We start from the raw sequence: 27,581 nt of genomic DNA on the forward strand, positions 1-27,581 counted from the left end.
TTCTGAAGTGGTTCCGTATAATGTTATTTTTTGTGGATATAGTGAACCAAAAAAGTGAGGAAGTTGGATATAATGAACTTTTTTCTGTCTTCGACTGATTTTTTTAAAAATTTTTTTTAATAATTTTGAAATTTCTACTTCAAAATACATATACCGATTTTCAAAACCATCCGTAGAGGGGAATGTAGCGATAAGCATTTCTTCTTGTTTGCTTCTTTTATCTCACTTTCGCATCCCTAAACAAACCAAGCAGATATTTCCAACCCAGGCAGACGATGCACCTGTAAGGTGTCAGTGGGATCAATATGCATTTTCTGTCAGAGGGAATGAGTAATTATTCATTATTAGTCAAAGGGTTGGACACTAATATGTGTTGATAAGGCCCTCATTTCAACTCCTTTTTGCTCTCAGTTCAGTTAAAAAAAAATCCTGCAAACAAGTGTTTTAAATTTAACTATGGCGAGCAGTAAGCGTAAAATGTTCTCCATTGATGATAAAATGGGCATAATCAGAAAAAATGAAAATAGATGCAATCAAGCTGATATTTGCAGGAAACTATCCAAATCTGCATTTTGTAATATATGGAAAAATAGGCAATTAATAATTTCTGCTCACGAAGAAAATTTAGATGGCAGAAAAAAGTTGTGAAAAGCAGATCACAAGGATGTTGAAAAAGCATTATTGAAGGTTCAGCAATCGAAGAATCCGCAATCTTCCTGTATCTGGACAAATGTTGATGAATTTGCTAAGCGATTTTATGAGACTACTTTTATGTGCTCGAATGGCAGGTTAGACAGGCTTAAAAAGCGGAATAACAGAAATTCGGGGAAAATTATCTGAGAGTCCGGAAGTATTTCCATATCTGATGTTGAGGATTGCTCATCAGCTAAAGATTACTAATTTTTTTTTGTACGCAAGACGATGAGTAATGAAAAATAACACATTTTTTGTTACTACATAATATTTTTCAGTCATTTATTTGAATAATGTGTGATAAAAGGGAGGAGCTTGGAAACCATTAGTTAAATTGCCTGAGTAACGGATATAGTGAAATCCCGGTTATAGTGAACCAAAATTTCGGTCCCTTGAAGGTTCACTATAGCGGGGTTTGACTGTATATATATATATATGTACCCCATCACTCAATAAGTTGTCTGTCTGGTGCATAGATGGCAACATTGCTGAAAAGACCATACGATTTTGGTTCGTAGCAACATTCAAACAATTTCATGACACTCTGATAATTAGTTTTCTGGTTACGGTGGTTTTGGTGACTCTAGTTTTGTTATTTTCAAAACAACGAAGATAAAAAAAAAGTCTTTTGATGAGAAGAAATACTGAAGACAAACAGTTACTTAATAAACGCGATGGAGACACTGCATCAGGAAAATCAACTATTATTCACTGGTATGCTAAATTTAAATGTGGTCATAATAACCTTGATGAAGCTACTCTTTGGTGGTTCAATATCAGCAGTTGTACTGGAAAACATAGAAGAAGAAGTAGTAGTAATAACCGTAATGATCTTGAGGATAACAGAAGATAGTATGTTTACAATTGGACAAATTGTTTTTGAAATTTATGCCACTATTGCTTACACCAGATTAAAAAGAACAACATGTTGATGATTCTGTGGATTGCTGTTTAGAGCTGTTAAAGAAATATAAAAAAGAATATTTTTATGCTGATATGTTACAATGGATAAAACATGTATCCGCTACAACGCACCTGAATAAAAAAGAATTGTCAGCTGAGTGGACAGCGGTCAGTGATAGTCGTCCACAGCAACAAAGAACTCAAAAGTCAGCTGGTAAGATTATAGCATCCGAATTTCAGGATGTGCAGGGTGTTTTGTTCATAGATTTATCTTGATAAAGATAAAACTATCAATAGCAAATATTACAAGGCATTATTGTATCGTCTGAGTGTAGAAATCAAGAAAAGACAGCCTCATATGAGGAGGAAAAAGTTCTGTTTCACTAAGACAATACCCCTTTTCACAAATCAATGAATACGATGGTTAAATTGAATGAATCACTCTTTGAATTGCTTCCCCACCCACCATACCCTCCAGATCTAGCTCCCAGCGACTACTGACTTTTCGTAGGCACCAAAAAGATGCTCCAGAAAAAGAAATTTGATGCAAATAAAGAATTTATTGCTAAAACTCAGGCCTATATTAAGATTGTGATGATGAATAAAGGCGAATTTCAGAAAAATAATTGTTTTTCTCAGCCAGAACAAGACTATTTGAGTGATGTGTTATGAATAGAAAAGAATGGAGAAAAAAAATATCATAGACTCTAGGAACAGATATTAAGGTAAAAGATACTTACATTAAAATGGAACATTTTTGTAAACATGTTTGAAAACTGAAAATATCAAGGTAATACACATATTCCACATGTGGGAATAAACATTTATTTTGAGAAAAAAAAATTTAAATCATTTTTCTTAAAAAAAAATCATTACAGATACTCACAGAAACAGTTCTCAAAGCATAGCTATCTCTCATGTCTTCTGGTTGAATAATACCATTTTCCATTCCCAATTCATCCCCATAATACCAAATGGGTAAGCCAGGTAACAGCATCATAACCATGTGAAGAGAACTGGCCAAAGTACTTCCAACACGCGTCACAACCCTTGCATCATCATGAGAACTCATCTATTTCAAAATTAAACATTCTTCTTAGTGATATTAAACGTCTTTCATTAATGATATGCAAGAAATGTGTACAAGCTGTTTCATAAAGGCCACATTCAAAATTCATTTTTAGAATTTTTGTCAAACATGAATGGAAAAAAAGGAAGATCTCTAAATATTTAAACGTAAAAAAAAAATAAAAATACTATTGAAATCTGTCAACTCACTATAAAGGAGGGCGTATATACAGAGCTATAAAATTTGTTTGATCATAGTTTAAATTTGGAAGGTATTTATAATATACTTGTTTTTTACTCCTATTTCTTTCAATTTCTGTTCTCCTGCCTTTCATAATAGTGATTTACTCGGCTTTGGTAGCCTTCTTGTTTTATTCTAGCATAAATATTAATTAGAGATCCTAATGGGTAAACTTTTTCCCATCACTCTTACAAGGATTCTAAAATATATATTAAGAAAAGTTTTCAAGAAAAGAACAATCTGTAGATGCAACTAAAGCCTGGTTTCTGTTCTCCTGCCTTTCATAATAGTGATTCACTAGGTTCTAGAAGCATTTTTGTTTCTTCTATAGCATAAATATTAATAAAAAAAATTCTAATGGGTAAACTTTTTTTTTCATTTTTACAAGGATTTCAAAAATATTTATTATATAACACCTTGTACATGCTACACAAGTCTGGTTTAGAGAGTATTATGAGAATCAAACTATTATGGAAGATTTGTTAAGTTCTTCCAATGAGCTAAACTTAATGATACTAAGATTATATGCTTATAACAAGTTAAAATACAAAAAAAAAATTTGATGTCAACAATACTTTGAGGGAAAGTGCACTTTCCCACTACCCATCTGACTAATTGCAGTAAAAAAAAACTATTTCTTATCCATTCCTTTTTTTTGTTTTGTTCAATAAGATTTTATGAAAATTCAAATAAAATAAAAGCTAAAAACATCCTATTAGAAAAACGTAAACTGTTATTTCAACAACTTTCACAATAACTTACTTAGGTCTTATAGTTACTAAATGTTTAGCTGATTCAGGTTAAAATTATGTTTTCTTTTTCATTTTAAATAATAATTATTCAAATTGAATTTGATAATACAAAGAGTTGCATAGAATTCAAAAATTTCCTGCTTCTTTCTGGGCTACCTGTAATGTGGTTCTTTTAAATATTCTCCTATGAATGAAATGCTGCAAAAAATAACAACAATTTTTAAATAATATTGGTCTTTATCTCACAGTAATTTGACAGAAAAAAACTCTGCTAGATACTACTTGGTAAATGACTAACTGCATCCCATAATATTATGTTTATGTAAGATTTCAGCTTATAATACTTTGTCCACGCTATTAAAGTTCATACTATTTAAAGCATTTTACAAATATTTTTAATTAAAATATTACTTTTAAATGAAGTAGTTGTAGTTTATTTATGTCGCACAAGAGCTGCACAATGGGCTATTGGGGATTGTCTGGGAAACATCCCCGAGGACACGAAATCACAATTTTGATCCTCTGCAGAGAGAATGGCACCCCCCGTTTTGGTAGTCTGACAACATGTACACAAAGTCGAGCACTTTACAGTAGAAAAATTTAATGCGAACCAAAACCGCACACTCTCAGTCCCTTCGCAGACTGATCCAAGTGGTCACCCACTCGCACGCTGACTAGCCAGTAATTCTTGACTTCAACGATCTACTGGGAACCATTTCTTTAAGATCAGTCCACAGCAGGATGAGATTCTTTTAAATGAATGGCATAAAATATTAATTTCAAGTTAATGGATGGATTTATAACAGCAGACAAAATGGCAGAAAAATCACCTACCACCCAATTTGGATATTTTCCTTTTGGCATTTTAGTCAACCAATCTTCAATAAATTTTTGAAGATCTTCCCCAGTAGATTCAGGTTTTATCTTGTAAAATTGAAAATTCATAGGAATTTCAGCGAGTTTTCTTTCAAATGTCCCATAATAATACATAACATCCTCAATCTTCTCCATTGCTTCAACTAACAAAATCCTAAATTATAAATACAGTGAATCATATGCAAATTTGCACAACTATTTTAGCAACAAAACTCAAACTCAGCAAACTATTAAACTCAAGGTGAAATTTTTTTTTAATATAGTAAATACAAAGACATAAAAATAATTTATTTTTAATTTATCTGTTAATTTAAATGCACAGTTAACATTAAAAAAAATAGATTTAAGCTGAAAATTTTTAAATTATCAATACGTATAAATATAAAATTAATGAAAAGTCATTAATCTAATATCTATTAATCTAAATGTCAGTAGTAGTCTTCAATGTGTATGTTAACATATTACAGAGAACAATTATAAACAAAAATTATAATAGATTTTTGATTTAGAACAAAAATTATAATAGAAAAGTGACATATTAAGTTTCCCAAAGTACAAAAGTTAACAGGTTAAATAAATTTTTATAACTAAATAGGATTACCTTATAATTGAACTGTTATATTTTATTTTGTATTCTTGCCACTCAAATAATTAAGTATTATCAAGTAATTAAGTAAGATATGACAAGCCTGATGCCATTTAATCAATTAATTTTGCAAGACAACGAGATTTCCCACTTTTAGAGGTGTATAAAAGCTGTTATTTCCTTTTAGATACATAGATAGATGCAATTTATAGTTATAAATCTGTAAAACTCTAATGATGGATGCAACTGTCATAGAAAGTTGCTGCTTGTTTTTGTTTTTTCATTTTTGTAAATAAATAACTTTGGATTTACTTAACTTAGATGCGTAAAAAAAACTAAAAAAAAAACTATGTGGAAAAACTAATGTAGTAAAAATTAAGATGTAACTTAGTAAAAGAAGCAATAAGAATTTGTTTTATTTGACACAGCAACCAACTATTACGTTTATTGCAAAAGTGTTTTTCCGATGATAGTTAAGTTTGTGTTTTAATATTTACTTTTTGATTTAATCAATATGACTCATAATGATTTTTTGACTATCAATACGTAGGAATAATTTAAACATAAAATAAAAGAAACCTGATAATCAAGCAGTGTGTACTTACGTTCAAGCAAAATTGAGATAATTAAATTGTTATGATCACTGACCATTGACATGACCACTGAGAAAAATCTTTCTCAGAAAGCTTAAAAATTGGCAGCTATGATTTTCTTATCAGAAATTTAAAAAAATACTTGCTTTGGTTTATGTGAGGATGTACTGAATTCATTGAGCACATGTTTCCATTCTTCAATAAGATCTAAATTCTCTTCATTGCCTTTTGTATAAATATGATTAAGGTACTTATATTCACCCTGAAAAAAAATTATCATGGCAGTTAAACATAGTTTTCACAAATTATATACTTTCGAATTTAAATTGAATAATTAAAAACATTAGTATTCAATCTGAAATACATCGAATGAAACAAAAAGAGAGAGCAATTTTATAGATAAAGTGTACACAAATATTTTAAATATTATGAAATAAATCCAGTAATAATTTAAAACTTAAATAAAAAAGTTTAAAAATGTATAGCTGTAGATAAAAATATGCTATCAATATCATTATTATTTCATAAAAAAAGAGAAAGATTCAACTCATAAGAAAAATGAACATGCATAAGAAAGTAAGTCTGTCAACACACAACATTGAAGCAGAAAAAATTATTTATATAGATCATAATTATGATTTTATAAAGAAAATATGAATGTAATTTGTATAAAAATAGAAGATGATGTGTGAACAATTATGTATATTTATGAACATTATTACTTTAAAGTAAAAATTACGTAATTTATTTAAAAAATTATGTTTACCTACAAGTGCAAATATCACTATAATTTTGAAATGAAGAAGATAATAATGTAATTTTTATCAGCACTATAATATTTTTTACGCATTTTTATAAATTTCACAAAATAGTGAAGAAAATTTTGTGAATAGCAAAACCAATTTACCTCTTTAGCATTTAATTTTTTATTCAAAGGTTCATCTATTAATCTTTCATCCTCTATCAAGTGACTAGCAGCATCAATTCGAAATCCATCAACTCCTTTATTTAACCAAAATCTTAAGACATTCTAAAAAAAAATCTTTCACATTAGTAAAACACAATATAAGGTAGCATTTATGATAACAGAAAGTTAAATAAAAATAGATGTAAAACAATCTATTTTAAATCATAGAATTCTCATTGTTACTTAATGAATAATTTCAATATTAATACATTTCAATTTTATGTTTTATACTTTTAAGATCGAAGAACAGAAAACACTCTCCTAAAAAACTTAATGTGTGTTACAGTACAGCTCAAACTATTCAGATGATTTTGAGAAAATAGGTTATTAGACTTAAATAAAAGAATGGCATCTATAGATTAGATTTGAGCAGTAAATAGTTATCAAACTCAGAGAAAGCAGAAAAAATTGCACATATGAATGAAAAATTACTTTACAAAATACGCAAATACTTTATTTATTACAACACAGACTCTTACAAAATCTTCTTAAAGGAAGCTACAACACTAGAATTTTCCACTGATATTATAGAGATTTTCAAATATGACCATATTACCCTTTAAAACATAAAAATTTCAATAAGTTTTAATTACTAGTATTTTAATTTTTATTTCATGGTTTGAAATCAATGACAATTAAACATACTATTATTGACCACTTTAACTTTAAATCTGCCGTAAAATAACTTTAAATAAGATATCCTACTTGTACAAATATATTTGCAGACACAGATTTACTTGGAACAGAGAGTTTATGCTATGTAATGATGGAGCGAAACATGCTAGTAACTTAGATCCAGCACATGAATATATCTTGAGAAAATAAATAAATTTTATTAAAAATAAAATTTGTGGGTTACTTTTAAAAAATGGAACTAAATATAAATCTATTTATGACTGCTCTGCTAAAATTTGTGCTTTAAATTTGCTTTAATTCAGAATTTAGAATTAATTCAGAATATAATTCAACTAAAAAAAGTGCTCTAAATTTGGCATCAGACAATTTTGTTTTAAATCACTGTCAGCAGAAAATAATCAATACTCCTCGGTTCCAGCTATATATAACTCACCTGGAGGAATTAAATTTGTTTAGTTATAATTTTTTTAATTATAAATTTTCTATTATTTCTGTTTAATAGCATGCTATTTTCTCACTGCACAGCTTGGATAAACCATCAAATTTATATATGTGAAAACTTAAACTAGGAGAGCCTTTGCTTTGAGAACTTTTTTCCATACATATATGGAAAAAATATGAACATGAAAAAAATATAAATATGGAAAAAAATATATGAAAAAAAACAAACATAAAATATAATAAAACTTAATGTACGCTAAAAATGGAAAAAATTTCTTATTCAGTAATTTTTAAGAAGAAATGTACTCATTAGGAAAAGATCATCCTAACTAGCAATGCAAACTTAAACAAGAATAAAATTTAGCATTTTGCTGTTAAAAAAGTTTTTTAAAACAATGATTAATGTTAAAATATTATAGTTCATAAGATTTCCTTTAACATACAAAAACACCATCAAAATCTTAAAAACTTATTTTTAGCAATTTAAATTTTTATTAGAAGTGCATTTAAAATCCTCTTTTCTAATCTAACTTCTATACAACTGAAGACTAGAACTTAAAAGAAATGTAAAAAACTTAAATTCTTCCTCAAAGATGATGTTATCACCGGATGTCTTAATATATTTTTAACACGAGACAGAAATGAAAGCCTTTTATAAAAATGTAACAATATAAATACAGTCAAGCTCAATTATAATGCAAAGGGACTGCAATACTTTCTGGTTACAACTGAGGACTCGTAAAAAATGAGTCATAAAAGTTAAGAAAATTCATAAAAGTGAATACATGCTTGCTAACTAATAAACATAATACTTACTACATTTATTTTTATTTCTGAAGAATACAAAGGATTCGAGTTTAGGAATTGGAGCTTGCGAGTTTGACTATATTTTATAAATGGTGTCTCCATTAACTGCTTCACTTTTAATGTTAGCGCTTGCCTCAATCTTCATAGCCAGGAAAAATGCTCAACTAGTTTTCTTGTATAACCAAAAAATATCTCTGCCGCTTACACAAATGAGGAAAAGAACTTATTTTGATATTGAAAGAGACTGAGTCAAACATTTATGTTTTAGTTATAAGATTGATTATCAGTTAACCTAACTATATCACAAAATGAAAAGAATCTTGCATTGTCTATTATAAAACAAACTTAAAAACAAAAACACTATTTAGCTATAAGAATTTTTAAAAAATTTTACTAAACTTTAAAAAAAATGCTACACATACTTTTGCTTCTTCTCTTACTAGTGGATTGCGATAATTTAGATCTGGTTGCTCTGGTAAAAACTGATGAAAATAGAATTGTTTTCGTACTCCATTCCAAGTCCATGCAGAACCATCAAAAACACTAAGCTATGTGCAAACGTTACAAATATTTAAATATTAAATTTGAACAACAGACATATCAAATAAAATAATACATCAGAGATAATAAAACACAATATATCAATACTCAAAAAGCTTATAAATAACTCAACCTTTATATTACAGATTTTTTGGATGTATGGAAAAATAGTAAAGCGTTGTAATGGATTTGTTTAATATAAAGACCATTTCTATAGTACAAATAGTCTTATATCTGTTGCTTCAAAAAAATGCAAAAAAGCGGACAATCAATTACTACAGGCCAAATCAATTTAGCAATTAACTCATTAGACTCATAGCATTTATTTTCTACAAGTAAATTTTTAGTTATTATAATAAGACATGACTGTTTTATCAAAGGATATAAAAATTTAATTTTAACATAAAACTATCGTAAGTAAATCTACTCTATATAAGTAAACTATGGAGTAGATATTGTAAGATATACATAATAGATGCTGCTGCTGAAGCACAATGCCTAGACTGTTTAACATAACATAAAAAAAAGTTAGTTAATTCCATTTGTTTCTTTTTTCCAGTTCTGTATTCTTAATATAATAAATAATTTATATGCTTTTGTTTATTGATGTCCTTTCCTTTAATTATCAGAACCAAAAGGCATAAATATTACAAAGCAACTTTAGAAAAATGACCACTAACTTCTCCAGGAAAAAGGTAATTATTTTTTCAAATAATTTAAATTATACACTTATCAAACAAAATATATTAAATCACTAACTGAAAATTGTACAGATTTTTCCATCAATTCTATAAGTATAAAAATGTACTCTTAAAGATGACATAGATAGCAGTCTGTTTGCTTGCTGTAAAATAAATTGTACTTTTTTTAAAAAATACAATAAAAATAACTATAAATAAGACAAGATTTAAGTGAAAAATACAATTATCTAATAAAAATTCAAAAAATGTTTAGCATCTAGTTATTTATAGTTCTTTAGAATTATCTGTAGAATACAATCAGAAAATAATATTTCACAAAAGAAACAGCAAAGAATTCTACAAACAATTTAAAAATAAAATAAAAATGAATAAACAATAAAAAATCAGAAAAAAAGACTATCAAACTGATTATTTATAATCATTAAAAGATTTGGAAAGCAGAACTGAATAACAGTAAACAATTTCAATACATTAAAAACATAATTGAGAAATTAGAAAATGTTTGCCAACATAATATAATTAGTAGAATGTTACTTTTTATTTGTGACTGAAAATAGCAAATCTCAACCATTCAAAATTTATTAGTAACACACTATTTGTAGATTTTACATAATAATATTTTTCTTTACATACCACTCAATATAAAGCAAATTAAAACAATTTCCAACAAACACTTTTAACTATTAAATTACTTTATTACTAATAGAAATATTTATTCATTATTTAAAAATGCTGTTACATCTCAAAGAGAATTATTTACTTACTTCAAAAAGTACTAAAATATACCAACATGAGAAAATATTTATAAATGAGAAAAACTATAGAATTTTCTTAAGATCTATAAAACTTTATTAAAAAAAATTAGAAGAACTATAATATTTACTTACCCAGTTATTGGGAGGTAAAGGATTATCTATTGCAGACCCAGGCAAGGGATCAGCCCAAATATAAAATTCTGTGTAAGGCTCTTCTCTAAGAATACTCCTTTTAAACCAATCATGTTGATCACTTGTATGATTTGCAACGAAATCAATTATTATATTCATTCCTGACCATAAAAAATTAAAGTGAATATCTTTTATAAATTAATTATTTAAAAAATAATACTGTGTAATAGCAATTCTAAAAAGCATACCAGATTTTAACAAAATTCTAAATATATATCATAACACGTTATCATTTTTTAAAAAATATGCCTATGCAAATATGTATAAGCATAAGAATTGAAGATTTAAAACTTACATAATTTGAGAACCTTCTGCACATTTTTAATGATACTTTAAAGAAGTTACCTCTTATAAGAAAATAGAGGAATAAAAAAAAGTTTGGTTAACAGAAGTCACTTCATAATCCACATTGCTAGCCTCAATGCTATCCATGCCATTGGTCACACAATTGTGGAACTTTAAATATCCATGACTTATTTGGCTAGCAACAGGCTGCTGTGAAAATCTTTTAGATCGTATAAATAAAATACTCCATAAATATAGTTTATCTCATTTCTTTCATTAATACATTACCAAATAAATGCTACTGTCCATTATTTCTCTAATAATAAACATCACTTAAAAGTATCAAGTTTACGGACTTTTGCATGATAAAAATTATAAGAAAACTTGACGGATATAATATCATATTAATCCCTGGACACCCTCTGGAAGGGGTGTAGCAAATAAATTATATCATAATGAAACTGTCTGCTGATTTTGGCCTATAAACCAAGCTAAAAATAAATTAAAACAACTTGCCTCTTTTATTCAATTCTTCCATTAATTGATCAAAATCCTCCATACATCCATACCTAGGGTCAATATCTGTATAAGATGAAATATCATAACCATTGTCTTTCATGGGAGAAGGATAAAATGGACTTAATAGCAGAGATGAAATTTTGAGCTCATTAAAGTAATCTAACTTACTAATCAATCCTATTAAAACAACAGTAAATCAATACATTATGAGGACATACATAAATTACATCCATACATCTTTAAATATACGAAAAAAGTTATTTTTATTGAAAGATTACCCTTAAAGTCACCAATTCCATCATCATTACCATCTTTAAAACTTGGCAAATAAATGTGATAGACGATGTTTCTTTGCCACCATTCAAGTGACATTTTGTAAAAAATACAGATTTAAAAAGTCTCCAGAGAGTTTGAAACTAATTGCCAACTAGAGTGAAATCATTTCAGCAGGAGGTTCTAATTGCAAAATGTTTTTGTTTACTATTTACATTTCGAATAAAACGGTTAACAGTTATTAGAATTCAAAAAAATTTAGAAATAATAAAGTGCAGAAACAGAGCTAAAAGCCACATAAATAGCGAATTCTATTTTATTTTAACTGCAACTGTTAAAATTATTATTTGTTTACTTCAGTACCTCACGGTGTGTACGGCATGATTAGTGATTTGATGAACAACCTTTTGAAATTATATTCCGATGATTCAATTAGGCTATTATGTATCTAAATATAAAGCTGGAACAATTATAAGAAGAGAGGAAACTATTTTCTTCTTTGGAATCGTATTTAATGAAGTTAATTGAAGGAATACAATAATAATAAAATTTAAATAATTCAATAGCAGTTTGGCTGTTATTAATAGCAATATAAATTTCAAATTAATAGAATTATTTTCTTTTTAATCGTGCTTTATAGAGCAATTTAAAAATGATTTGTAGGCATCGTATCAATTTTCTCGTCAATTATATAAATTTTGTTAAGCTTGTCAGCAATAAACATTTCCATTCGTCTCATTTGAGTTATGTTCGCAAACCATCATCTCGGAGAACTCTAAATTCTTCATTTGAAAATTTTCAAGATCATACTGTTTCTGGTGTTTTTGCTGATACACCAAAAAATGTATTTACAAACTTTTATGGTGTTGAAGGTGACGAGGGAGTAATTAATGTTGAAGAACTTAAAGGATCTGAAAAGTCAGTTCAAGCTCTCCAAAAGAGGACTTCACACCAACCCATGAATGAATTTAGAAGTTTTAATTTTGGTGCAGTAAGATTAGATAATGAGAACAAACCCTCATATTATGCACATAATAGTAGTGTTAAATTTAATAAAAACGTTATATCTGAGGAAAAAAATATAGTGCAATCTAAAGCTAATATTACTTTAGAAAATAAGATAGATCAAAATATATCAATAACCAATGACGTTTATGAGCCTAGCTCTTCACCTGAAGAAAAGAACTCTGATTATCAAAATATAAGAAAAGACGCAACTGACTATATTAATATGAAAAGCCCTAAATCTGAAAGCAGCCATGTTCATTCTTTTAAGCAAAATCAATTTACTACCCATGACTCACCTAAAGTTTCTGAAAATTTTATTGATAAATATTATTTAACTGAAAGTTGTACTGAAAATGTGTCTCATAGTGATCAATCTACTGACAGTTTTATAAAAGAAACACAATCTAAAAAGAGAAATATAAATACATCAGAAATATTACCTGAAAATAATATTCATGATGTTAAGAAAAAAACTCTGGATAATTTTAAATCTGATAACTTACAAACAGAATATACTTCTGTGGCTGACCCTCGTAGGCAAAATCATTTTGACTTATCTAATGCCTCTGAAAGTTTCATTGATAAGCATTATTTTGGTGATAATTACAAAGATAATTCTATTCCTCAAACTGAAAAACATTCAGACAATTTTTTTGATGAACAATATTTTAGTGAAAATAATATAAATGCATCAAAATATGATTGTGAAACAGCACCAAATAGTTTTGAGTCAATCAATGAAAACTCTAAGCCTAGTGTAGTTAACGAAAAGAACATTTTTAAATTTCATCAAAATATTGAAGAAAATAAAGTTACTGATTATGAAAATGATTTTAAACTGAACCACACTATGAATATACAAAAAGTAGCTACAGATGTTGATGATTTATCATCATCTCAAATTAATACTAAAGCATATAGCAAAAATAAACTATCAAATGAAAATTTACAAAAGAAGTCTGCCGATAAAAAAAGTTCAAGAATAAAAACTGGTTTAGCCAAGGAAAGTAAAATAGATTCTCAAATTTTTTCTCAAACTGAAAATTCAAGTAAAGAAGTTGATTCGGAATCAACCTTAAATTCACTTGAAAAATCAGAAGCAAAAGAACCCTTAGTTGAAAACAAAATTGAAACAGCCTTTGATTTCGTAAAAAAGTTGAAAAGAAAAAATTTATTACCTGATGATATTAAAAAAGGTATAAGGTTGTCTAAAATATGTTACAAATCTCTATTATGTTATAAATCTCAAAGTTCAACAGAAATTTTCATTAATGAGAAAATTTTTCTAATTTCATGAATATAATAAGCATATTTAAACAAACATACTAATCGATAAAATATATTTGTTCAAAGTGACTAGATATATATCATTTGTAATCAAACATTTATTATTGGAGACTTTTTAAAAACCTACTAAATTTTTAATTTACTAAATTTTTTAATTATTTTTTATAATTTTTTAGTTATTTTCCTTGTTATAAAATATATAATGAGCTTATTTAAACAAACATATCTTACCTATAAAATATACAAAGATTAAGATTTTTGTATGAAGATTAATTTTGGCTCTACTATTGCCATATGTTATTGATTAGTTATAATCCAGTCTCATTAGTCATATAGCCATCATATATCTTAATTACAAGAAAAATTTAAGATGGTTATATGACTGATGTGACTCAAATTATAATTTTTATAAAATGCTATTAAGTTGTTGAAGTTGAAATAAAAAATTTTTAAATCATAAAATAAGTTTTGTTGCTTATTAAATTTTTTTAAAAAATGCATATTATATTTCTGATAAAATATTGCTGTGTATAGCAAAAATGTCGTTTGAAATTTGCTGGTATTTGGAAAAGGCAATGAATTTTTATTTTTCTGAATTTGCTTGAGAATTCTGTAATATTCCTTCTGTTCTGACTCAGTTGATTCGCCCTCTAGAATAATGTCATACTCAAATATCACCTAAAAGTACCCCAGTCTAAAAAATATATTAAAGTGGAAGTTCCACTTGAAACTAGTTAATCTGTACGAACAAAATGTATCATATTGTACTTATAACAACCATTATGGTACCAATGCTAATTGTATCAACTTTCTATTTTAAAAATAAAAAGCAGCCAATCTTTTTAAAGATTTTTTTTTCATTTAATTTAATTATTGTTTCATTTCATTATTTAATTCTGTAGATTTGTCTTAATTTTTTTTCATTTCCAGGAATATCTGCAAAGAAGGAAAAGAAAGTAGATAGTAAAGGATTCAGAATTTTGAAACATCAAGTGCCAACTCTTAAATATTTCACTAAAGATGAAATGTTAGAACTGTTAAAAGAAAATATACTATATACAGATGGTAGGATTTAATACTCTTCATTATTAATTACAACAATGACTGTTTCTTATTTTAAAATCTATTATTTTGTAATGTCAATAGTACCATTCAATCTGAAATATGTGTATTATATTTTTCAGAGGACATTGTAGTACTCAATAAGCCTTACAACTTAGTTATCCATGGTTGGTAAATCTTATCAATATCATATTCATTGTCTTGTATATACCTTTCTATTATTTAAATTTTTTTTCCTGCTATTTTTAGAATCTAGCACATCACAAGAACTAGCTTGTTTATCTAGATATTTAGATGACTTAGCTAAGCTTTTGGACCAGAATGCCAGTTCTCCTAAATTATATACTGTTCACAGAATTGACAAAGAAACTACTGGATGCCTTTTACTTGCTAGGTATATATGGTGGTGCATTATTGTTAAAATTAACAACTTTATTGAATTTAATTTTTCATCTTGTCTTAAGTATTGTTGATTATATTTTGATTTTTCATAATAAAAAACAGGATGTAAATGTTTAACATTTAATTTGTCTTTTTTTTATTTTTAGATTTTTCTTTTAGTGAGAGTTAACATCGAGGATTTTATTTTTATTTTACATATTATTTTATCTTATCATATAATTAGATTTGTTTTAATAATAAGCAGGCCAGTGTCCAACATAGATATTTATTTCTTCAATAATAATTAAGTTTTTATTCTAATTTGTTTGTAGCTGAGATATAAGAAATTGTTTTGCTATATTTTATTAAATATATTGTTATTCTATCTAATTTAATTTTTTTGTAAAGTGCAGTTTATGTTAATTTTTTTAATTCTATCAATATGCAATGTAGTTTATTTCAAAAGAAATAATTTAGGCTGAATTCCTCTTTTTTATAAAGAAGTTACATTAATTAAAATTGATCATAATTACCAAAAAAAAAAGACCAAAATTCTACTTTATTCTCTAATATTTCTTAAAAGTTGAAGTGAGTTGTTCACTAGACTCTAGAAAATGTGGTTTCTTTGAGCATTTCCGCATCCTTTTTTACCAAAAGCAGGTTCTTAAAATTATTACTAGTCTTATTTTAAAGATTAATATTTATAAAAAGTGCTTTCTTATGATAAAAAAAATATGTATCTATAAACAAGATTGATAATTGGCCCAATGATAATTTGACAAAATTAGAATCAAAATATCTTCCAAACATTCTTCTTTTACATCCGTATACATTCATAATACTAATTACATCAATTAAAATAATAATTAATCAGCAATTGGTAAAATAATAATTCAATAAAGAATTAAAACTTAAACTCCATACTGATGCTTCCCTAAGATGTTTAACTATTTAGCATTCTGACACATAAGGCTGATTAAATCATAATGCTGATTAAATAAATTAAAATAACACTTTGCTAAGCTTATGATATAACAAGTATCACTGTAAGCTAAATATTATGTAAGTTGCCTTCATGTAAAAGATTTACACATTACACTAAGTAGCTTAATATATATTTTAAATTAACGACAAATATTAAGAGTTTCTTCCAATAAGGATACATAAAAAATGATGAAAATATTAATGAATTGCTAATAGGCAAACATTATAAATATATATAAAAATTATACACATTAACTACAGTCAAAGTTTGTTTGTTTTTTTCAGAAAATTTAATACTTAATTTATTTCTAAAGAAAAATGCTGGTATGTTACAAAAAATTTTGTTATTAAAATTTAAAATTTGCAGCATTTTTTTTTTAATATTTTGAGTGAATTTAGCTTATTAAATCAATGTGGGAAGGGAGATTTACTTTTGTTTGACTTTTTTTATTGACTCTTGCAATATACAATTATTTATTATGTTTTTCATTCTTCAGTAACAATATTTATGCAGTTATTAAATTCTGAAATTTTAACAAGTAATTAAATAAAAATAAATAGATGAAAAATGTGGGATGCAGAAAAATAAATAAGCTTCAGGATTCTTGCGGAAATTACAGAGAAAAAAGCTGCAGAGCTTTTTTTTTTACGTATTTTATTGGAGTTACAAATATCACAAATTTTTTTTAAAAAATACATTGTGACTCAGACGGTTCAGATCTCTGAACTATAATTGTTATTAATCTTTTTAATTTTGTATTAAACATATTCTGTTTATAAAATTTTCTTTCTTTTTTTTTTGCATCTCAATGCCAATCTATATATTACTCTGAGTTACCATGGAATAAATTCTAAGTGAAAACATGATACATGGAATATATTCCAGAAACAAAATGAAAGTAAAATTGTGAGAAACTATAAAGTTAATACAATATATATTATTGTCCCAGGTAATGAAATTATTAAAGACAAATCGAACGTTTACTACTAATATACTACGCTTACTATTAATAAACATTTACTATTAATAAACTTATAGATTGGAAAAAAACACTGTAAAGTTTCAAATATTTTATTTTAGGAATGAAGTATCAGCTGCAAGACTAAAGTCATTATTTGCTCAAAGAAAAATTGTCAAAACTTATTGGATAGTTACCAGCAAAGTTCCAGATCCTATGGAAGGTTAGAATTCCATTTCTTAAAGCATTTTTATTGTACTTTTAACTTTGTATAAATATTTTTTTTCTTCATAAATTCTTCTTATTTATAATTTTAATATAATAGAGTAACTTTGTGAACTAGATCTGTTGAAGATGGCTCAAACGATTTAAAGTTGTATATTCATAAAGTCTACCAGTTGAAAAATGAAACTGACAATATCATCTGAAAAATTACTATCAAAAGAATTTTTTAAGCAATTTCTTTTTTTAAAATTATAAATATTACTATAAAATGTTTCATTAAAAATTGTACACATTCTTCGTTTATTTCATTTAGAACTTCTACTGATTAACCAAGAGTATCATACTAGTTTTATGCTATAATTACAGAGATGCTAGACACAATATTGTGTCAAATAAAAAGTCAGTCAGAACAATAATTTTATAATTTATGAATTTCTTTATATACTATCATTATAATGCATGTGATTCTTGTATGAACTGTAAATGCAAAACATTAAATGTTACACTTAAAGGAAGAATCTTGCTATGTCAATACCATTTTCAAGTCTTCATTCACTTTCTAACTGATCATTTTGCATAATAAATTATTTTGTTACTTTTATTAAGTTATTTAAACTTGCTTATAAGATTGAAGCATTTTAAATCTTTAAAATACGCTAATGCATGCTATTTTTTATTTTATTTCAGGTATTATAGATATACCTATATCTGAAGGAAAAATTGAAAGCAAATCTCGGGTTAGACATTTTGTTTTATTTCTCAATTTTAAATTAATAAATGTTTTTAATAAACGGACATCTCCTAGTTGCAAAGTATGTGTGTGTATATATAATCAGTGAAAAAAAAAATTTTAATAAAAATTATCTTTTGTGTCATTAGATGGTTCTACATCCCAAATTACCAGATGAAGTATGTTATGTAAGTCATTCAAAAGCTGGTAAGCAAGCTATAACACAGTACAGTGTTATAGCAGTGTCTGGAAATGCTGCTCTTGTTGAAGTGAAACCTGAGACTGGTAAGTACGAGCACATTAAATGCAGAAAACTACTGTATCAAGCCTGTTTGGTTCTGATGAATTCTAAAAATAATACCTATTTAGATGAAAATACCTATTTCTATTTAAATATTTCTACATTGAATTTTTTTCCCACTGTTAATTGCTAAATCTTAAATACATAAAACAAGATTTATCTTTTTTTTATGGTATTAATATTAATTTGCATAATTAATTGTCGTTCTTACACACAAAATATCTTCTAGTCTAACACAGGGGAGACTTTGGAAATTCTAAGATGAAGTTTGGTGTATTAGTAGTATACCTTTAGAATATTTACTCCTCCCCTGACCAAACTCAATTGTCAAAGGGTAGGAGACAGGAAGGAAAGATTTTCAATATCCTTTTCATTTAATTTTCACAAATAAATTGATTATGGTATTGTATTGAGTATTATAAAATGAAAATATACCATTAATATATCAAGTATGAAATGCTGCACTGGATTTCCTGACCCATGCCCTCCCCTTATAAGTTATGCAACTTTTGCTATACATAAAATATTTTCTATTATACATCAAGTTTAATTTCCATACTGATTCAATTTTAATGTTTATTGTTATTTGTTTCAATCCGTAATTTTGAAGACATTAAATTTAGTTGCGTGATAAAACAAGAATATTTATTTTTTTTATAATTATTTGTGCACATTCTTGCTTTGTATAAATAATTAATATTTTTTCCTTTTTAACATCTATGAAGTTTTTTTATTTTTTAGAATGCATCAAGATTATTTTTAATTGTAAAGCTTTCAAAAAGTATAGCTTATTATGGTTATTTTTACTGATTGTTTAATGTTTTCAAAATAAAGTTTGTTCTCCTTTATTTCATTTTCTTATAATTCTTATCAGTTTCTACTTCAAAAGGTTATTTTCATTATATAATTATTCATTCATAAAATTTAATTCAAAATATTTTGAGTACAAAACTAGTATACATTATTTTTCTATTTATAATTAAAATATACTTTACATTTTAAATGTGACTGAAAATAAATGTATACTTTTATTTGTTGGGAATTTTGAATTTTATTTTAATGAAGCATTAAAATATTTGCTAGGAGTTCTTTAAAGCTATATTCCGTTGCAAGTTAAGAAAAAACCATTGCGGTATAGTATGTAAGTAATCATCCGTGACTGCATATAATCCGTTTTATTTCGTTATCAAATTATACAAATATGCTTTCAAAATAATTTAAAAGCTTTTAAAAGTTAAACAAATCAGACAAAAATTTAATTTGTGCTATTTTTTATGATACATATAGATTTATTAAAATATAGCTTATTATACAAAAACGTTATTATAAAAGGTTCAATAAATAAGGAGAACACTCGTTCTTGAAAAAGAAACAACTATATAAGGTTGCAAGATCATTAGATTTGATTGGACCACTAAAAATGTTGCATGTTATGCTGGCATGCTCTTAAGAAACCAAATGCCAGGTGAGGAATTTTTCTTTGCTGTGGATGAAAATTGTCTGCAAGAAACAATATTTATTATTCTTTCATAAGTTCCTTTAAATGCGAACAAAGATACATATATTTGTTACTATTTTAAGTATTACTTGTTAATTGATTATTGTTATTAATAACTGTCATTATTATTAATAAGAAAGCAAGCAAAAATGAAGCTGTGCAATATCCTTTCAAGAGTTGGCAGTATTGATATACGTTAGCGCTGGGAATTTTACATCCATTTGGTGGACACTTAGATGCAAAAAGGTTCTCTTCATAGGAATGATGATTTTTTTTTTGTTCTTTTTTAACTTGCAACAGAGTACAGCTATTTAGTTCTTGATTAACTATTGAAAAATAATTTTTAACATTTTAATTAGAACTAAGTATTGAGTGCTTTAAAATCCTTATTTTATTTTCACTTATTTATATTACTTTGCAAGTTTTGTGAGGCTTTTTCTGATTCCATTTGAACTAAGGTATTATATTTTCCTTGCACATATAACATAACATGCTTCTTTTTAGCAAAAGCAGAAAAGGTGGTGGTTGATATAAATTTCAGTAGTAATAATGAAACTATAAATGAAAAATTACAACTTTCTTATTTTATTAGCAAAACCAAAGTAACCAACTTCACTAACTTAAATGTTTGTTACACACATAAAATGATGAATTTCATATAGTAACACCATACCAGAGTTTTTATATTTTGAAGGTCTCTTATATTACTGAATGAAGACTATATTATTGATATTGAGAAAAGAAAGAAATTATGTGCAGGCGTAGAAAAAAACACTTCAGAGTTAACAGATGTATTCAGATAAAAGATGCTTGGATAATTGAGGTTCTATAGCAAATATGCTTTTGTAAATTTTATTTTTAAAAACTTTATAACTTATTACATGTTGGAAATACTTGTTAGCTAATTTTAGTGTGAATCACTAACGTGCATTTAGTAAATGCTAATAAAATCTCTTATTTATTTAGGAATAAAACATCAAATACGAGTTCATTTTGGTTTTGGCTTGGGCTGCCCAATTTTAGGAGATCACAAATACTCGCATTTGGATAAATTTGTTCCTCAGGTAAATTAAATATACGTATTTATTTTATAAAATATGGTACATAATGAAATACATTTTAAACTGCTGTAAAAAATATTGACTGATGTAATACAGATGTTACCTATTTCAATAAGGCATTTATTATTTTTTTTATTAAGGCAGAAGTTTAAGGGTTAGTTTCCAACTGTAATTTCAAGTAATTTTTCCTTTAAACTAACTTAGTGTGCTATAACCTGAGGTAATACTCATTAAGTAACAGAAGATATTTGATTTTCTAATTTCAAATGAAACTAGCCTAAGGTATCCTCATCAATGAGAGGTTATTCCTTTTTAAGAGTTTCTAAAAACCTCAATTTTAAAATTTTTAAGTTAAAATTATAAAATGCTTTTGTTTAATATGCGAAGGGATGAATCAAAGAAGATGAAATGTAATGATTAAATGCATTCTGCTTAGTTAACTAGATTATTGAAATATTTGAATGGGAGTATGTAAATTTGATCTCAGACTGTAATATGATGTTGCTGAAAATATTGAGTTAATAGTTCTTTTCAGTTAAAAATACCATCTACTGATGGACTATGTAGCTAATTTTGAAACCTGATAAGAAATTTTCTAAGATATATATCTTCAATTTGCTTTTGAAATCATTTGTCATTATTATTACACCCACTGTGTCTGTTACAACTAAATTTAATTTTTTTCTTCTAGAGGACTTTTAATATTTAAACAAAGAATATATTTTTAAAAACTATATTTGGTAACAATATTGATTTTGTTTGTTTACAGAAATTGTCAAGTGATTTACTCCAAAAGTTGCAGGTTCGACAAAGTAAAGTGCGTCACATCCCCCTTCACATACACGCAAAACATATTTTTATTCCGCAATACGCAAATGAAAGAAATCTGTTTGTTGCAGCACCACTTCCAAGACACATGAGTGAAAATTTACGATTTTTGAAGTTCAAGAAGAAATAAAGAGAACTCTTTCAAAGAAATGTTAGCGAAAGGATTAAGCATAAAACAAATATTTATTGTAATAACTTCATTATTTTAATACTTTTGTTTTAAAATACACTAAATCAAATAATATTTATATTTTATTCACATTATGTGACAAAACTTCAAATAAAAATTTTCCTAAGACAGTTCTTGAAATATACTAGTTATTTTTTTACAAACAGTCAAAATATACAATGTAAATAATATGCTGTATCTGCATAAAAAATAGTATAGTTATATAAATATATAATACAATGGTATTGCTTTACATGCATTATCGTGCATTTTGGCAAGGAAAAGCAAGCACAAATGCCTTAAACACTAAATATTTATAAGATTAAAAATTAAATTTCTTGATTGCTGAATTATAATAATGATATTGTTGACTTAGTATATATCCTGCTTAAGGTTATATAAAGAATATTTTTGTGGCATTTGGTTTTAAAACCAACTCAGTCAATTTTTAGAAAAATGACAGAATTATTCACATTGGGATACCTTGATTAAAATATACTGTGTCAGGAAAAGGCCACAATAGAAGAGTTGTCATTGTAATATTAAGTAAATCCGCTTAAAGGATTTTTGCATTGAAATCTCTTAGTTTTAACCTTTAGTTTTGACCCAACTCCTAGTGAAGGAAATAGCTGTCCATTGTTCAGTAAAATTTTTCTTAGGACAAGTTTATTTCTTAACAACTCTTAGGTGAAATCAGAACTACACTTCCTTGCTATATGAGATTAATAAAATTTTCCATGAACAGTCTAGTTGAATAAAAATTTCTTCTGAATACCAGCAAATTAAAACATTTTTGGAACAGTAGACATATACCAGACTACTTTTAAGAACAAAAACTAAAAAATATATCTATATAATTTGCTCTATTTAATGTAATAAAGGCATTTTTATTGAAAAAGAATAATAAAATATACTATTTTTAATTTGAAAATTACTAAGTTCATAACATAAAATTTTAACAATTTCCAGTATAATTTAATTAATGGAAGCAGTGGACAACTCATATTAGTTTAAGATCACCATATATTTAGAAAAATTTCATAGTTCTATTGCATTTAAAAAATAACAGGTATCCATCATTTAATATTCTTTCAAACCAAAATTTAATTAATCAAGTACTTCCTTAATATAATAATTTTAAAGTAGGGTTTCAATAATTTTGAACAAAAACACAGAAACCAAAAGTTTTTTTGTGGATGATCCTACACCTCAATATAGAAAAATTCTATGATACAACTGTAAGGTTATTTGTCTAAAATATACATATAATTCGTGGACAGTTTCCAAATTTAAAATAATGAATTCGGTTATTTTTATCGGCATTATTTTTTGAAGTAAAAAGATATTGAATCAAAAATCCAAATGTTTTTTAATTCTTAAAATAAATACGTTTAAAATCCGCAGTTATATTCGTAAAAAAAAATAGGATGTTCTGTAGAAACACAAAAATCAGGGATATTTGGAGGTTAAAAATCAGGACATTAACTACAAACCTTGGAATTGTTTAAAAATTTAAGACGAGTCTTTAAAAAATGAAAGAATTCTAAAAAGAGAAGTCAGAGCCAATTTCAAAACCAAATTCCACTATGAAAAGAAATATTTTTAAATACTGGAACACAAGCATGCATTTTATCTCTAATTATTGTCAAATGTTATAAAACAGAGAACAAACTATTTACAAAAAGGTTTATAATCAATTATGTATCTACACAGAAGTCACAATATCAAAAGATAAAGTTGAAAAAATTTAAAATAATCATTTTTAAGGTACTGATACATTTTTAATTAATGCTTGTTATATAAATATAAATAAATTTAAAAAAAAAAAGTCCCTGTTTAGAAAAAGAAATTTATGTTACAGGCGAAGTTAAATCTTACCTGGTTTTGCCTCCAGTAATTAATTTATTTCATTGATGGATATTATAAAAACATATGTTGCAAAAACAAAGCAGTGTTTTTTCTCCATGATTTACATCAGCCAAACCATACTTTGCCTAAAGAGCATGTCATTGTATACAATGTCTAGATAAATTACAAGATTATTAGAATTAAAGTTGCATTGTTCAAAAGGATTTTAAAGAAATAATAATAGTAAAGCCAATTTAGAATAACCTGATATTTCATCTGATCATAGGTAATTGAAATTTGTTTTGTGAAAAAAATATATAGTTTACTGATAGATAGTGCTGAAAAATCTAAAGTTGTAAAAATTATACTAATTTCAAGATGTTCATCAGTTTTTTCTATTGCTAGTTTTTTGGTAAAGAAATTAATAAAAACAGATTCCACCTTTGCTTTTCTAACAGTTCTAGTTGAAAATTTGATCAACTAAGTTAAAAGTCGAACATTCGCTATCGCATTATCTTGTTCTGGTGGATTAACTTTGAACAAACAGTGCCATATAAATAGAATCTTTTGAAGAATACAGAGCCACTTATTAATCAATTTTCTAACTTTTGCAAAATAAATTTCTATTGCTTCATGAACTTGAAACATCGTTATCATCAGTGAATCTTTAAGTGAAGTCATTATCACCAGTGAATCTTTTTTACGGCCTTTTGAAAGTGCAACTTAAACTATAATCATTCTGTATATAATTCTCATATTTTATACTTTGCCTAAAAACGCCATGCATTGTATACAATGGGGGCATTGGTTACATAACCAGTAACACACAACATAAATTAACAAAAGCTTCACTTTTAATGCATATAATTAGTCAGTTACTTATTTGAGTTCAAATCAAATTTTGATTGTACTTATCACTTAGTATGCAGATCACCTTTTATGGATCTAACAAAAGTAAAGATTGAATCAAAATAAAAAACAAGAATTTTGCGAACATTTTCAACACATGACTATCATTATGGTGTAAATCTAATGTAATAAAAATAAATTATAAATAGATAAAAATGCAATATCATGGAAGAAATGTTTTTTTTGCATAGAAACAGCTTTATGCATAGTATATAATATTGCATCGAATTAAATATGCATTTAAAAAAATGCTGACCATTCATTAAAATTATGTAGCAATTAATTTACAAGGACAGATCTAGAATTTCTTTCATTGGTCAGAGAAATTATCTAAAATACAGCCTCTTCCAAGGAAATCGTACAAAACATATAATAAAGTTTTGATACCAAATAAAACTTTAACTATCGAATTTAAGCAGATTAAGTCTAACATGCCATTGAGTTCCAATCACGAGATGAGCTTTTGTCCAACACTGGCAAGTTTACCTGGTAGTAAGTTACTTAAAAAAAAGTAACAAAAAATTTTGAAAATAAAATTATGAATCATTAAAAAATAAAAGCTGTGCAATATAAATTACAAATAGGAAATCTAGGTGTGCACTTTTCAATTAAAATAAGATAAAGTTTTAACAAAAGAATTTAAGCAGGTGAATTATAATTCCATTGATTTTAAAACCACTAAAATAGTACCTATTTAGTTCCAATCACGAAATAAGCTTTTGTCCTCTTTGGCGAGTTTTCCAAATAATAAGTCATGTAATTACCCAGAAAAAGAAGAAAAACATTTTAGCGAAAAGAAAATAAAGAATCATTAAAGCATAAAAGATCCGCACGTATTCCAAGTTACAAATATGAAATCTATAAGAGCACATTTCGATAAAAAGCCTCTCAAGTTCGAAACTTGGGTACATCAGAAATCGTGTCATAATTTATTATCTTCTTAAATTATTTCAAAATAGAGATACTTTTCAAAATGGTGTTTAAATATTACTTCAGTTCCCAAAAAAATGGTTAAAATAAATGTTATGTTAAAACCTTTGGCAAAATCTGCTCAGTATCGAGAATTGTACTGGCTCCTATAATCAACTTTCAATCATTTTCATGATTTTCTATTTCAAGTAAGGTTAATATATAAATAAGATTTTGACTCAGATAATGGAGAAAACTTTCTAAATCTCTCTTCCTGAAAATGTGTTTTTCTTTGTTTCTGTAGTTGCAGACAGCCCTAAACAAAGTGCTTTCTATTTCACAAAATGGCTTATTGATTTCAAAGTTTTCTTCTTGCCAGAAGATGAAAACTTCCTAATTTTTCGTATTATTATCAATTAACTTTTACCTCCATAAGCTTGAAAACTGAAAAAATCAGTTTCATGTGTATAATTAAAAAGACAATAATATTAGCAAATTTCCATTTGTTATAAAATACTATCAGTGGGCAATTTTTACATTTTAAAAAAAATATATTAAGTGTCAGTAAGAATAATAAAAATTAGCGGATTCTTAAATCAATAAATTTATGAAATTCATCACAAAATTGAACTAAGCTTTTTGTATCCTTTATAACTATTTTATTAAAATAGTTCTGTACTGCAATATTAGTGTGGGATTCAAAGTTTAGAGAAACTTATAAGTAACAGTTAACTAAGCATTTTTCAAATGCTGTTGAAATAAAAAATATATATAAATTTAAGTTTAAAAAATGAAATTTGCATAGTAAAACAATAAATAATAAAAAGATCTTGAAATAGTCCTGATTTTTATCTTTAGATGCCTGATTATTATCATATTAAATGGGCACAAATAAAATATTTGAATTCACCACCTCAAAATTCTTTGTTTTTTTTGTTGCCATTTACTTATTAGATCTGTCCTTGTTTAAAAACAATATGTGTAATGTTACATCGCAGTTGAGCACCTTCCAATAAATATTAAATAAATTAAAACTTAATTCATTGAGTAAAGTATGTTTTAACAGCACTACAAATTTAAAAAAATATTTTTTTTTCCTTCTAATTACGTGACATCAGTCAATCACACCACATTTATGCACATTTTTCACGCACAACTAATATTTTTCTTTCTCAAGAAAAAACAATTTTACAATTATTGTATTCCTAATTTTTTTTCTTTATCCAGTTATTTTCATATAAAAATTTTAAAAATTATTTCGATTTATTAGAATTTTCTTCCCCATTATTATCAACAGAATCAAACTTTGACATACCAGTAATTATTCTAAAATAAATAAATAAATAACTTATTATTTACAATAACATGATGAAGGACATATCAGTATTTCATAAAGTAATTTTAAACATAAAATATATACTAAAAATTTAATGTATAAAAAATAAAGTAAAATTATATGAAAAGATAAAATCTTTATGTACAGTTAAAATGTCATTTACAATCAAAATGCAGATAGTAAACTAGTTAATTTAACAATTGTAAATATTATAAATAAAACTTTAATAAACTGTTTTTAATCAATAACTCAACAGTA

At 26.2% G+C, this 27,581-nt stretch overlaps 2 protein-coding genes across 5 annotated transcripts in view; one reads left to right on the forward strand and one right to left on the reverse strand.

The window, feature by feature from the left end:
- LOC107445430 (alpha-glucosidase) overlaps positions 1–12,051 on the reverse strand; it is a 16,816-nt gene extending 4,765 nt beyond the window's left edge. The window contains exons 1-8 of one of the 3 annotated variants that reach the window (XM_043043449.2): positions 11,834–12,051; positions 11,553–11,732; positions 10,692–10,852; positions 8,986–9,111; positions 6,620–6,742; positions 5,859–5,974; positions 4,492–4,687; positions 2,483–2,668 (exon numbers count right to left, since the gene is read on the reverse strand). In XM_043043449.2, the coding sequence (XP_042899383.1) occupies positions 2,483–2,668; positions 4,492–4,687; positions 5,859–5,974; positions 6,620–6,742; positions 8,986–9,111; positions 10,692–10,852; positions 11,553–11,732; positions 11,834–11,927 (1,182 nt within the window). In that variant the 5' untranslated portion in view covers positions 11,928–12,051. The remainder of the gene's footprint in view (positions 1–2,482; positions 2,669–4,491; positions 4,688–5,858; positions 5,975–6,619; positions 6,743–8,985; positions 9,112–10,691; positions 10,853–11,552; positions 11,733–11,833) is intronic. The other 2 variants (XM_071181296.1, XM_071181297.1) reach the window with 2 other exon arrangements.
- A 119-nt stretch (positions 12,052–12,170) lies between these two features.
- LOC107445433 (uncharacterized) lies at positions 12,171–22,452 on the forward strand. Of its 2 annotated transcripts, XM_016059819.3 has the most exons (9): positions 12,171–14,032; positions 15,054–15,188; positions 15,308–15,352; positions 15,435–15,579; positions 17,632–17,732; positions 18,422–18,471; positions 18,614–18,749; positions 21,230–21,327; positions 22,094–22,452. In XM_016059819.3, the coding sequence occupies exons 1-9, from the start codon at positions 12,481–12,483 to the stop codon at positions 22,280–22,282; spliced, it is 2,451 nt and encodes an 816-aa protein (XP_015915305.2). In that variant the 5' UTR covers positions 12,171–12,480; the 3' UTR covers positions 22,283–22,452. The 2 variants fall into 2 exon arrangements, with proteins under 2 accessions (XP_015915305.2, XP_071037396.1); XM_071181295.1 differs by lacking the exons at positions 18,614–18,749; positions 21,230–21,327; positions 22,094–22,452 and adding an exon at positions 18,518–18,579 and having other exon boundaries at positions 12,180–14,032; positions 18,422–18,484.
- The last annotated feature ends 5,129 nt before the right edge of the window (positions 22,453–27,581 follow it).

This window comes from Parasteatoda tepidariorum, chromosome 5, assembly GCF_043381705.1.
Source record: "Parasteatoda tepidariorum isolate YZ-2023 chromosome 5, CAS_Ptep_4.0, whole genome shotgun sequence".
NCBI lineage: Eukaryota > Metazoa > Arthropoda > Arachnida > Araneae > Theridiidae > Parasteatoda > Parasteatoda tepidariorum.

Bases quoted from the DNA above. Each gene is read 5' to 3' on its own strand.
- LOC107445433 (XM_016059819.3), top strand. From the start codon at position 12,481: ATGATTTGTAGGCATCGTATCAATTTTCTCGTCAATTATATAAATTTT. The intron at 15,189-15,307 runs GTAGGATTTAAT...TATATTTTTCAG, and splicing joins AAATATACTATATACAGATG to AGGACATTGTAGTACTCAAT. The intron at 15,580-17,631 runs GTATATATGGTG...ATTTTATTTTAG, and splicing joins GGATGCCTTTTACTTGCTAG to GAATGAAGTATCAGCTGCAA.